Source organism: Polypterus senegalus, chromosome 18 (assembly GCF_016835505.1).
Source record: "Polypterus senegalus isolate Bchr_013 chromosome 18, ASM1683550v1, whole genome shotgun sequence".
Lineage (NCBI taxonomy): Eukaryota > Metazoa > Chordata > Cladistia > Polypteriformes > Polypteridae > Polypterus > Polypterus senegalus.
This window is the reverse complement of record NC_053171.1, coordinates 11,241,762-11,254,293: the sequence shown is the minus strand read 5'-3', so window position 1 is coordinate 11,254,293 and position 12,532 is coordinate 11,241,762. Positions and strand designations below refer to the sequence as shown.

At 41.9% G+C, this 12,532-nt stretch overlaps 1 protein-coding gene across 4 annotated transcripts in view; it reads right to left on the bottom strand.

Moving 5' to 3' along the window:
- The window catches only part of cacng6b (calcium channel, voltage-dependent, gamma subunit 6b), a 78,249-nt gene that overhangs the window by 12,369 nt on the left and 53,348 nt on the right, over window positions 1-12,532 (bottom strand). For all 4 annotated transcript variants that reach the window (XM_039742149.1, XM_039742147.1, XM_039742146.1 and 1 more), the window contains 2 exons: window positions 5,741-5,815; window positions 4,382-4,519 (listed from right to left, as the gene is read on the bottom strand). In XM_039742149.1, the coding sequence (XP_039598083.1) occupies window positions 4,382-4,519; window positions 5,741-5,815 (213 nt within the window). The remainder of the gene's footprint in view (window positions 1-4,381; window positions 4,520-5,740; window positions 5,816-12,532) is intronic.

The following is a 12,532-nucleotide window of genomic DNA, read 5'->3' as shown; positions in this document are numbered from 1 at the left end:
GTGTGTTAAGTAGTCAGATGACATTTTGAAGTAGTGAGTAACCCAATGCAGTAATTATTTTATTGAAGTAAAAATACCTGCATTGTATATGTAAAATAAAGCAGATGTGTTACTATACAAGTTTATTTCCGCCATGGTAGACCAAAACAAAAAAAAAATATACTGTTATTTTTTTTTTATAAAGTATTGCCTTTGTCTGCTGCTTGATATACAGTGGTGTGAAAAACTATTTGCCCCCTTCCTGATTTCTTATTCTTTTGCATGTTTGTCACACAAAATGTTTCTGATCATCAAACACATTTAACCATTAGTCAAATATAACACAAGTAAACACAAAATGCAGTTTTTAACTGATGGTTTTATTATTTAGGGAGAAAAAAAATCCAAACCTACATGGCCCTGTGTGAAAAAGTAATTGCCCCCTTGTTCAAAAATCACCTAACTGTGGTGTATCACACCTGAGTTCAATTTCCTGATTACTGCCACACCTGTTTCAATCAAGAAATCACTTAAATAGGAGCTGCCTGACACAGAGAAGTAGACCAAAAGCACCTCAAAAGCTAGACATCATGCCAAGATCCAAAGAAATTCAGGAACAAATGAGAACAGAAGTAATTGAGATCTATCAGTCTGGTAAAGGTTATAAAGCCATTTCTAAAGCTTTGGGACTCCAGCGAACCACAGTGAGAGCCATTATCCACAAATGGCAAAATCATGGAACAGTGGTGAACCTTCCCAGGAGTGGCTGGCCGACCAAAATTACCCCAAGAGCGCAGACGACCCATCCCAGAGGTCACAAAAGACCCCAGGACAATGTCTAAAGAACTGCAGGCCTCACTTGCCTCAATTAAGGTCAGTGTTCACGACTCCACCATAAGAAAGAGACTGGGCAAAAACGGCCTGCATGGCAGATTTCCAAGATGCAAACCACTGTTAAGCAAAAAGAACATTAGGGCTCGTCTCAATTTTGCTAAGAAACATCTCAATGATTGCCAAGACTTTTGTGAAAATACCTTGTGGACTGATGAGACAAAAGTTGAACTTTTGGAAGGCAAATGTCCGTTACATCTGGCGTAAAAGGAACACAACATTTCAGAAAATGAACATCATACCAACAGTAAAATATGGTGGTGGTAGTGTGATGGTCTGGGGTTGTTTTACTGCTTCAGGACCTGGAAGGCTTGCTGTGATAGATGGAACAATGAATTCTACTGTCTACCAAAAAATCCTGAAGGAGAATGTCCGGCCATCTGTTCGTCAACTCAAGCTGAAGCGATCTTGGGTGCTGCAACAGGACAATGACCCAAAACACACTAGCAAATCCACCTCTGAATGGCTGAAGAAAAACAAAATGAAGACTTTGGAGTGGCCTAGTCAAAGTCCTGACCTGAATCCAATTGAGATGCTATGGCATGACCTTAAAAAGGCGGTTCATGCTAGAAAACCCTCAAATAAAGCTGAATTACAACAATGCTGCAAAGATGAGTGGGCCAAAAGTCCTCCAGAGCGCTGTAAAAGACTCATTGCAAGTTATCGCAAACGCTTGATTGCAGTTTTTGCTGCTAAGGGTGGCCCAACCAGTTATTAGTTTCAGGGGGCAATTACTTTTTCACACAGGGCCATGTAGGTTTGGATTTTTTTTTCTCCCTAAATAATAAAAACCATCATTTAAAAACTGCATTTTGTGTTTACTTGTGTTATATTTGACTAATGGTTAAATGTGTTTGATGATCAGAAACATTTTGTGTGACAAACATGCAAAAGAATAAGAAATCAGGAAGGGGGCAAATAGTTTTTCACACCACTGTAACATTGTGCACATGCATGTGTGTCTGCTGATAGCTGGTGAGGAAGAGGTTAAGCACATGTGCAGCATGCAGTCAAGTGAACAGAAGTGAGAAGTGTACATTAAACCCTGCATGTGCTGATTCGCCCAGGTTAGGGTCACAGTGAGTCCATAATCATCTCGGCAGCTCTGGGTGTAGGCAAGAAGCAAACCTGGTGGGCGGTATTCTGGTCCTCCGTTGGGCCAATCAGAAAAGAGTGTGGTGTGTGTAATCCAGTAACACAAACCTATAAATAAAGTGTGATCTGGTGGTTCAGCGGCCAGTGTTCATAACAGGAATCTCAGGGGTTCAGGTGGGGAATGGAATGGAAAAAATGGATGGGTGTTGTTTACTTCACAGAACGTGTAGGTTTAAGCGTATCTATAAAATACAAGAACGTGATGAAATTTGGTTGTGTTATCTGGTCTGTTTCATGAAGGTCTATATGTAGGCCTCACATTTAATATGCTAGCCACTGAAATGTTAGGTTTTTCATACTAAGCACTGTTTTTAACATACAGCATTTTATAATAAGTGACTATATAACATACTTAGCTTTTTTTGGTAAGTAACAAGTGATGTTGCTAAGTTACTTTTAAAAGTAATATTTCCCAATGCTGCCTGAAGGTCCACATCAAAGACAGACTGAACTGGAATTCACTCCTCAAGGTTTTAGTACTGGAGGAGAGAATGAAGAAAAAACTGATGGCTATTATGAATATTACTGAACATCCTCTCTGTGACACACATCCGCACTGAGGGATAGCAGAAGTGTGTCAAGAAACACGACTGGAGCACCATTATACCTCCGCAATATGTGTGACTTCACTCATCATTATCCAAGTCAGAAGTGTTCTCCTTTCTTCTTTTTTGTAATTCTTGTATCTGTTTTGTCGTTTTATGTTTCTTGAGTTTCTGTTAAAAGCTAAATATACCCTTGGAATAAAGACTACTGCTTTATATTAGATACATTGTAAAGGCACTATATAACAGATAGATATACCGTGCTTTTCACATCTATTACATCTAGTGCCCTTCCTATCTATCTATTATAAGGTCTTTCATATCTATGTATTTATCTTTGTGTGTGTCTATTATGTAGTGCCTTTCTTATGTGTCAATTTGTGTATCTGTCTGCTTTTTGTTTGTGTCTTTAATTTTGTAGTCCTATATTGTGGCCGTTATTTTGCATTTGTAATTGGATTTTTTAAATGTTTATTTATTTTGTATGTATGTAAACAGGGTTGTCTTGTAAATTCACAATTTGTCTGAGGGGCTGAATTAGGAAAAACAATAAACAAGTCAAAATCCTGACCAGAACTCATTCTGCGTTGCACCCAGTGCTACTGGGATTATTTCCAGCCTCAATGACTCTGAACTGCCTTGAGCAGATGAATAATGTTTGTGTGTGTGTGTGTCGGGGTTTGGAGGTGGGTATTAGTGTGTCCTTGACTTGTGCCCCCTCCCCTCAGACGTTGGCTCATCAGTCATCAGCAATGGTTCAGCAACAGCACCCCCACACCAGCTGAATGTGTGCCCTGCATGGGATTGGCACCCAGTCCATAAGGTTGTTTCTTACTTGCACTCAATGCTGTGGTGTTGGACCCTAGTCCAAACCCGGGCCCTGAACTGAATTAAGGGGGGTTAATTATGGCAGAATGAAAAGTGGGTGTAAATATTACCCTGTAGTTGATTGGCATTCTGTTCTGAGTTGGCTCCTGCTTTGCATCCTATGCTCTCAGCTTAGGCTCTGAAATGGGGTTTTATTATGTGTGGGTGAATGGGTAGCTCATCCTGGGTAGGTTGTGCTCTGCCTCCATGGGATTCTGAGTGAGATTAAACTTGTTCAGTAAAGGATGGATCGGTGAATGTCAATTTTATCTAGAATTGGATGTCATGTTGTCCAGAGCTGGTTCATTTTGAACCAGATTTCCTAAGGCACCTGCATGAAACTAACTGGACTGAGTGGGTTTTTAAGATGCATGGTTGGCATAATAAAACTAGGTGTGTGCCCGAGGGTGTCCTGCGATGAAATAACATACAGTCCAGTGCTGATTCTTGTCTTAAACCCCACAACCCTGAAAACAATTTATTTTTTTTTGGAAAACTGTGCTCTCCTCCTTACTGTCTTGTGAAAACTGGTGATGTCTGGCACTGCTTCACTGACAAAATGAACAGCTGCGCCCTGCGAGCAATGACGTGTGCTCAGACAGTTGTGCTCGTTCATGATTAGCTTTGTCGCAGTCAGTCCGGCTGTGTGTTTTACAAAGTAGCAGCATCACAGATGGAGTGGCCGAATGTGAAAACTTTGAGACCTGACACGGTTTGTATGTGATTAGTCTGAGTCGCCCAACAGTTGCCTTTGGAGCCTGGAATGCTGCATCTGCCACTACTTGGGGTCCTTGGGAATTCTGGCATATTCTACAGCAGCTGAGAACAGATTACTTAAAGCTGGTTGGGTAACTGTGCTCTGCAAGGTTTACGCTATTGGCAGCTCCCTGCTTAGTGGTCAATATTAATAACTGAACTTTGGCTAAGTCTAAGATAAAGGGTACCTGCAATGATAAAGAAGAATGATGCTGGCTTCAGGAGGAACTCGACTGCCTTACTCAGTGCCATGGTGATGCAGATCGAACCCAGGATCATGAAGGTGATACTCAGCAGAGCAAGTATGGCAGCCGCGATGTGAAGGTCTAGAGGGAAAAAAAGAATGCAAGAGCATGAGGAGCATCCTGAAGGGGTCTCTCACCTACCTCATAGATCCTTGTCCTCACACTTTCCACACTCCCCAAATCTGTAGTCGCCTACACCTGAGGTTCAAGTCTAAACAGGCTGCCAGAATTCATCCAGCCTGCCACACCATCAAAGGTAAACATGAGACAGGTCTACAGTGACTTGACCCAGGACTCTAGACCCATCTGAAATCCTCCAGATGGTCAGATTCAAGTACAGTTGAGTGGACGTCATCCTGGAATTCTGTATTTGTAGTTGTCCTTGTCCATCTGTCCAAAGGAAGGTTCAAGGCATCTGCTTTATAATTTTCCATGATTTACAACAATTCCTCATACAAGCATCGCACATCCCTGGGAGCTATCAGGACGTTGTTAGATCAGTGGTGACCCCAGGCCACAGTGACCATTTTAAAGAGTCTGGTGTCGTCAACAAATAGTGACTAGTTAAAAGATTCAGATACCAATATTTAATAGCGGTCATTTTGAAGAGTCCAATGTCATTTAAAGCTGTCATTGAAGGTCATTTTAAAAGAGTTTGATCTCAGTGGTGGACATTTAAAGGAGTCCAATGTCAATTAGCTAATAGTCAGTAGCTTTGAACATAAGTAGTAATCGCCATTTAAGATACTCTTATCAGAAGTCAATTGTCAATAGTGACCATCTAATAGAATCCATCAGTAGTCAATACTGGCCATTTAAAAGTGAAAGGTGACCATTCAAAAAAAGCCAAGGGTTGAACACAAGTTTGTTTTTGTATATGTAATGAGATTCCAACTCATAATTTTCCAGTTGTGACCATTTAAAATCAAATGTCAGTTATATAGTCACCATTTAATAAAGAGTCTGATACCAAATATCAGTGGTCAACGGTGACCGTTTAAAAGAATCAAATAACACTAATTAAAAGGCTCCATTTTTAAAGCATCAATATGTGACTAGTTGTCCTTTGTACAGGGCACTGATCCCTTCAAAGACCTTGCCAAAGTGTCTGATCCCTTCGGGCCTAAAGGGAACTCTCCTGCTCTGTCTCTGGTTCAGGGGGTCCACACTTATTTCCCCTGGTCTGTGGGTGACCAACTGAAGAGTCTCCCTTCTTATATTTCCTCTAAGCCTTGTCTTGTAAGGTGCCACCCAATTCCCACCCCAACCAGTACTCTAGAAGACCGACTTGTTAGTTCTTACCTTTCTTGGTGCTTTTGTGGAAGAGGACAGCATTCTCGCCAGTTGTGAAAAACTTGAAATAAGAGCAGTTAGCCTCTGGGGGAAAAAAATGTAGAAAGGTGTCAGATGAGATTGAAGAGGAGGGAGCATGGGATAGAATAAACTGTCCAGGAACCACCCAGGACCACCAGAAACCCAAAGATACACTTCAGTAGGCCAAACAGTAACACCTGATTGCTTTAATTTTTTTGTTTAATATTTTTTCAGCTTCAACTGAAGCCCTGGGCCACTGAAGTGAGCAATGTGGTGCTAGGAGCCCCAGTGAGCCCGTACAAAAGTAAACCTGTAGCCAAGTGGGTGGAGCAGATGCCTTAATGGGCGCTTTATGTACAGAACAGGGGAAGTCATGTCTAGTGGGACACTTGTGGGTTATCATTAAAGCGATTTTCCTTTTTCTTCTCTGGGAGATTTGATGCCCTTCCATCATAAATTAATTGTAGGGTCAAAGGGCACTGGAGCCAATCCTGACAGCATCAAGGAAAAACCATCCTGGTCAGGATGCCAGCCCGTCACTGGGCAATCTCGTTCACACCAGGCCACTACCCTTGGAGGCACATCTTCTTTGTTTTACTAGAAAAATCAGAATACCCAGAAAAAAAAAAACCCCACAGACACATTTAAAGCAAATCTGCTTATTCATAGAGCGCCATTCCCATCTTTAGTGGGATGAGCTGGTATCATTTCATCCATTCATTTTATCGCCAATTAAAATTTGTAGAGAGTTTGTTCCTTTGTTTGTTTGTGTTTGGTGCAAGGCCAGGAACCAACCCTGGACAGGATGCCAGTCCATCAGCAGGCAGTCTCGCTCACACTGGACTATTAAACATAGGAAATATTAATAACGAAATTACGCTAACGAGGCAGGCTGATCTATGGAAGCCTCAAAACTATTGGTTTGTCAAACTAATGCAATTAGATCATAAGATAAACTTTTGACAAGAGCAGGCCATTCAACTCAAAAAAGCTTGCCTATTGTAATCACCAGATTTCTTCAGAATAACTTGAAGTTGAGTTTTCAATGTCCTTATAGTCCCACTGTGCTCCACACTACTTGGTCACTTATTCCAAGTGCCTGTAGTTCTCTGTGAAGAAAGACTTCCTTACGTTTGTTCAAAATTTACCTTTAAGTTTCCAAATGTGTCCCCGTGTTCTTGATGAACTCATTTTAAAAAAAGAGTGCCAATCCACTGAACTAATTCATAATTTTAAACACTCCAATCATGTCTCCTTCTTTTGCCTAAACTGGAAACGCTCAGCTCTTTTAATCCTTCCTCATAATTCGTCCTCTGTAGCCCTGGAATCTGCCCATTTGCTCTTCTTGCGACTTTTTGTTGCACCACTGTGCCTTTTTTGTACCCCAGAGACCAAAACTGCATGTGGCACTCCAGGTGAGGTCTCACTAGTTTACTACTGTGTTACAGGGCATAACCTTCTACGACTTGACTGTGTCACCCTACGCATCACGCTAACCTTCTGTTAGCCTTCTTAATGGCTTCTGAACACTATCTAGATATATACAGTGATGAGTCCACCATTTTCTTATAATGAGGGTCCTTGCAACTTTCAGATCTGTATGCTGTCCAAATCCCTCTGTAATGATTCTAGATTAGATGCCAGTCTGTCAAGTTTGGTATCATCTGCAGTCATAACCAACTTATTGTTTTTATTCCTATCCACATCATCCATCCATTATCCAACCCACTATATCCTGCTATATACAGGGTCATGGGGGTGTTCTGGAGCCAATCCCAGCCAACACAGGGCGCAAGACAGGAAACAAACCCCAGGCAGGGCGCCAACCCACCGCACACACCAGGGACAATTTAGAAATGCTAATGCACCTAACCTGCATGTCTTTGGACTGTGGAAGGAAACCGGAGTACCCGGAGGAAACTCACACAGACACGGGGAGAACATGCAAACTCCACACAGGGATGACCCGGGAAGTGAACCCCGTTCTCCTAACTGCAAGGCGGCAGCGCTACCCACTGCGCCACTGTGCCGCCTAAACGCCCAAAATGTGAAGGCTAAATGAATCAGCATCTCTAATTTGAAGGAGTGCAGATGTCCTGAGGTGGATTGTAGTTCAGTCCTGGGTTGACTCCTGCCTTGTATCCCATGCTGCCTGGATTGGCAAGTTAAGGAAGGCTAGAGGGCAGTAAATGATCGATTACTCCCCAGTGACCCCTGGTGGTTGGTCCTTGCCACTATTGCCCTAATCTGACAGGAGAAACAGTGGGTGTGGATGTGGGCACATGCCCTGCGTTGGCACCATTCAGCCTTGTAATCGGCCGTCCTATCCACATCATTTACACCGTATTTATTGAAAATCGCAGCAGCCCCAGCACAGACGCCCCAGGGACACCACTTTTAACATCACCCAATTCAGGTAAGGCGTCTCGCACCACAGCCCTCTGCTTCTTGTGTTTTAGTCAATTTTTTACCATGCCCTGACCTTCCTTTTAGTTTGATGCCCATGTGGGGCATTATCTTGATTTTCAGAAGGCTTTTTACAAATAATGTCTTATGCTCCACTTTGATCGTATCCTTTTGTTGCTTGCTCATAGAATTCCGGCATGTTGGTAAATTATGACCTCCCTTGTTTGAACCCATGCTGACTGTTCAGTCAAGCTTCTGTTCCCTCCATGTGCTGTTTAAACTTTCCTTATTAATTCCTTCTATAAATTTACCTGTGATGCACGTTGGTCTTACTAACCTATAGTTATTTTGCCCAGCCTGACCACCCCTTGTGTATAATGGATAATATTTGCTCTTTCACAAATGTTCATGAGTTTTTAACTGTACTGTCTAACCTCCTTAAGAACTTGAGGGTAAATATCTGTTCTTGGAGGTTTGTTTGATTTCAGCCTATTTAATCTGAGCAGCACTTCCCCTTATACAATTTTCAAATCACTCAGTACCTCCTTAGTAGTCCCTTTTACTGCTGGGAGGTTATCAGTTTCCTCACTTGTGAAGACCTCAGAAAAATGCAAGCTTAGAGCATCTGCCATTTAACTGTCTATATTTTTTAATTCCTCTTTATTAATCCTGATGCACTTCACCTCCACCTTGGCTGTTCGTTTACTACTAAAATGCTGAAACAATCTCTGTGCATCATCTTTTGATTTTCTTCTTTCTTCGCACGCATACTTGCTGCTTGAGGTTATCTTTACTTTTATTTCTTATTTGTCATCTAACATATGAAAAGTGCACAATAATGTCACAAAAGTCATTGTAACCTACATAAGTTTTCATAACCTGCTTGGGTTGTGGAGAGATGAAGCCAATTGAGTGCAAGGCAAGAACCAGTTCTACATGGGGATGCCAGTCCATCAATGGGCATGCTCACTCACATCAGGCTGCTTTCAAGTTGACAGTCCTCCTAAACATCATGTAGGAGTATAGGTGGGCATACTTGGAGAAAACTATACAGACAAATGAACTACTTGCAGAATCCCCACAGGAGGCATCCAGGCCAGAACTTGAATGCAGTTTTCTGGCCTGCACACTGTACAAAATTTAACATGCCTCTGATGGCATGGGATGAATTTATAAGCATGGCAAAATAAACCTGTTTCAGTATAACCAATGTTTGCTGTCAAATATGGTGTCTAAACTGCATTTTGAGAGAACAGAACCCAGGGCTCTGCAGTTTTGAAGCAGCTCAACTTATCCATGAGACTAAATTTTTTGTTATGTTTGCTTGTGAATTTATCCAAATCAACTTACAAATTCCATCAACAATGACTGACTCGGTCAACTCGGCATCACAACATGAGCTAATTGTCTCTATGTGAACTGTTTTTTTTTTTTTGTGCTTTATAAAGACCATCATGCTGTGTCACTATAAAAGTATGACACACATGTTTGAATGATGGCAGGTGACTCACTTGGGGTCTGTGTGGGAAATGTTCTTTACAGACATACTGTAGCAATAGCTGGAGGAGGGGATCACACTGTCAACTTAATATTTGTATATAGCGCCCTTCTCCAAGGATCTCTGTTGCAGGGTACAATACACAGGCTTTCATATTTTTACACTGTTGAATTAAAGTGACTTGCTGAGGGTCTCACACGGACTCGGTGATATGGATGGAAGTGCAAATTTTCTAACCACTAGGTAGATCCACACTGTCTACTGCCCAATTTATTTTTAGACAGTGTAGCGCCTTTCTACAGTGATCACTATTCCAAGGCAGACTTGTCCTTCAATATCTATAATGTGAGATTGGCGGGTGAAATGACTCAGAATCACACTGTGACTCTGATGGTCAAGAAAGTAGAAATATGCTTATGACTGAACCACTGGGAGAGGTCAAACACTCTGCTGCTTAATACTTATTTTTATGTAGTGCCTTTCTACAGTGATGGCTATTCCGAGACAGATTTGTGTATCCCATATTTCCCGCGTGTGCACTGGCAGGTAAAGCGACTTGCTGCGGGTCACACAGGGACACAGTTACAGGGAATGAAGAAGCACGCATGACCTTGACAGTTGCATTTCTTAGACACTGGGGGTCTCATCACTTAATAACTGTAGCTAAAACGTAATATTCTTAGGTGTGATTGATTAATATTATTAGGCAGATGCAAAAGATCCAAAGTGACTAACAACATTTATGATACAATAGGTTACATTTATTTTTTTTTAATGTGTTTTTTCCAATTGAAGCACTGGCAGGAGAAGTGACTTGCTCAGGTCACACAGTGTCAGTAGCAGGATTTTAACCCACAACCTCAGGGCTTGAAGTCCAAAGTATTTACTGGTAGTCCACACTGCCTGCCCAATTCAGTTCAGGAAGCTGGCACCTATCCCTGGAGCACTAGGTGCGAGGCGAGGACCAACCCTGTGTAGGATGCCAACCAGCAACAATTGTTTTTGGACAGCAGACACACACACCAGAGGGAACTGGTCAAGTGGTCAGGAGTATATCAGCCACACTTCTGCTACATCATACTTCTGTGCTATAAGCCATAAATGACTCACAAGGAGCTACACTCAGTTTCCATATGGTTTGGTTGTACATACCAACATAAAAAGGAAATTGGCAGCAGTGGCCGGCTTTCCTAATGTACTCTTGGCAACTGACAGTACTCATATTGCAATGAGGGTACCTAGCAAGAACAACACTGCTTTTGTTAACCATAGGTAATTATATTCTATTAACACACAAGTCATCTGTTTCTCAATTACCTGGTCAACCCAAGAACCACTAATTTTAGGCAAAGTGGCACTGCTCAGACAACATGCTGTATGTACAGTGCTGTATGTGATGGCTGGCCTGTTGGTGAAGTAACTGGCTGAACCCTCAGTTTTTCATGTGTCCTGTGCTGTTCATTGAAACAGCAGTCATGTCATTATGTGTGACAGGTGATAATAGCTACCCGCTCAGACGCTAGCCCCCATGCCTTTCCCTGACCCCGAGGGCACAGTTGCTACAGTGCCATGCTGAGTGCACAATAGAACTCCTCACTTGCAGTTGATGGTGGCAGCATGCGCCAGGTGGGAGGCTGCCATTGGAGTTCGGCAGCATTCTGATTGCATAAGTACGAGGTTCATTGGCATAGTCTGTATATGGCCGTTTCAGGGTGGGTTTCAAGGCGTCTTCATGTGCACAGTTTTACAAGATGAATGTGATTTGTAAAGGTAAATTGTGTAGAAATGTGCAAACACCAGATATTTTTTCAGTATGTGTGTATTTTCACAGTCAAATCAATGCAAAGTTTTAAAATAATGAGGCCTCAGGACGTCATCAGATGGTGTCCTCTTCGGCACATATTACCTTTCAATAGTAAATGATTACTATATATAAGTAGCAGTAATGAAGGTTCTGTCCAGTTGTGTAAATATGCAAGAAGTTGGAGTGGTAAAGCCCTAAATTCTTCTGTCTTCTTTTTCAGTCAGCATGCTGTCTAATTATATATATATATATCGTGTATATATATATATAGTGTATATATATATAAAACATCCAACATCTGTTGGTCTGCTTTTCACAGAGACGTATTGAGCGGGTTTATATTGGTTTTTTTTTTTCTATAATTTGCTTGAACATTCTGGTTGATTTTGTGACTTCTCTCAGCATGCTATCATAGTTTGCTTGCGGTACCGATTTTTTTTTGCGTGAATCCAAGAGAGATGCTGCGGTCCAAGGGGTGTGGGGCTCTACTCACTCACGCACGCACTAGCCTCCGTTTGAGACGCTTTACATTTTGCCATGTGTTGGAGCGTACCTTGCCTCCACTTAGCTAGTGATACCTGTTTGTTCAGCAGACATTATCATCTACAAATTCTTAAGGAGCAACGCTTGAAGTTTTTGAGAGAGAGATCAGGGCTACGTGTGTTTTAGAGGGTGGCTGCTGATTGCCAGAGATGTCACGGCCTCGTGCTCTTCTCCCCACGAGTTGGACGCTGTCCCGTCAGAGCCGAACACGATCAGATACAGTACTACCGTTTAGCATAGGCGCATATCTGTCTTCTGCTTGGCCAGAATTACATTTTTTATTGATTTTTAAAGTTTGTCCTGTTTTTCTACTACGTGGGCGGAGCCACAGAGGACAGTTATTTTTTACTTATCATTTGTTCCACCATTTAAACTTAATTTTATGTAGCATCTTTTATGTTACATTAGTAATACCCTTTAACCTAAGTCCAGCTACGCTATTATTTTTTATTTATTTACTTTATCTAATGTAGTCCACATGGTGTCTGCGTGCTCTAAACCCATATGGTCTGCTGTAGGCAGTGTCCTG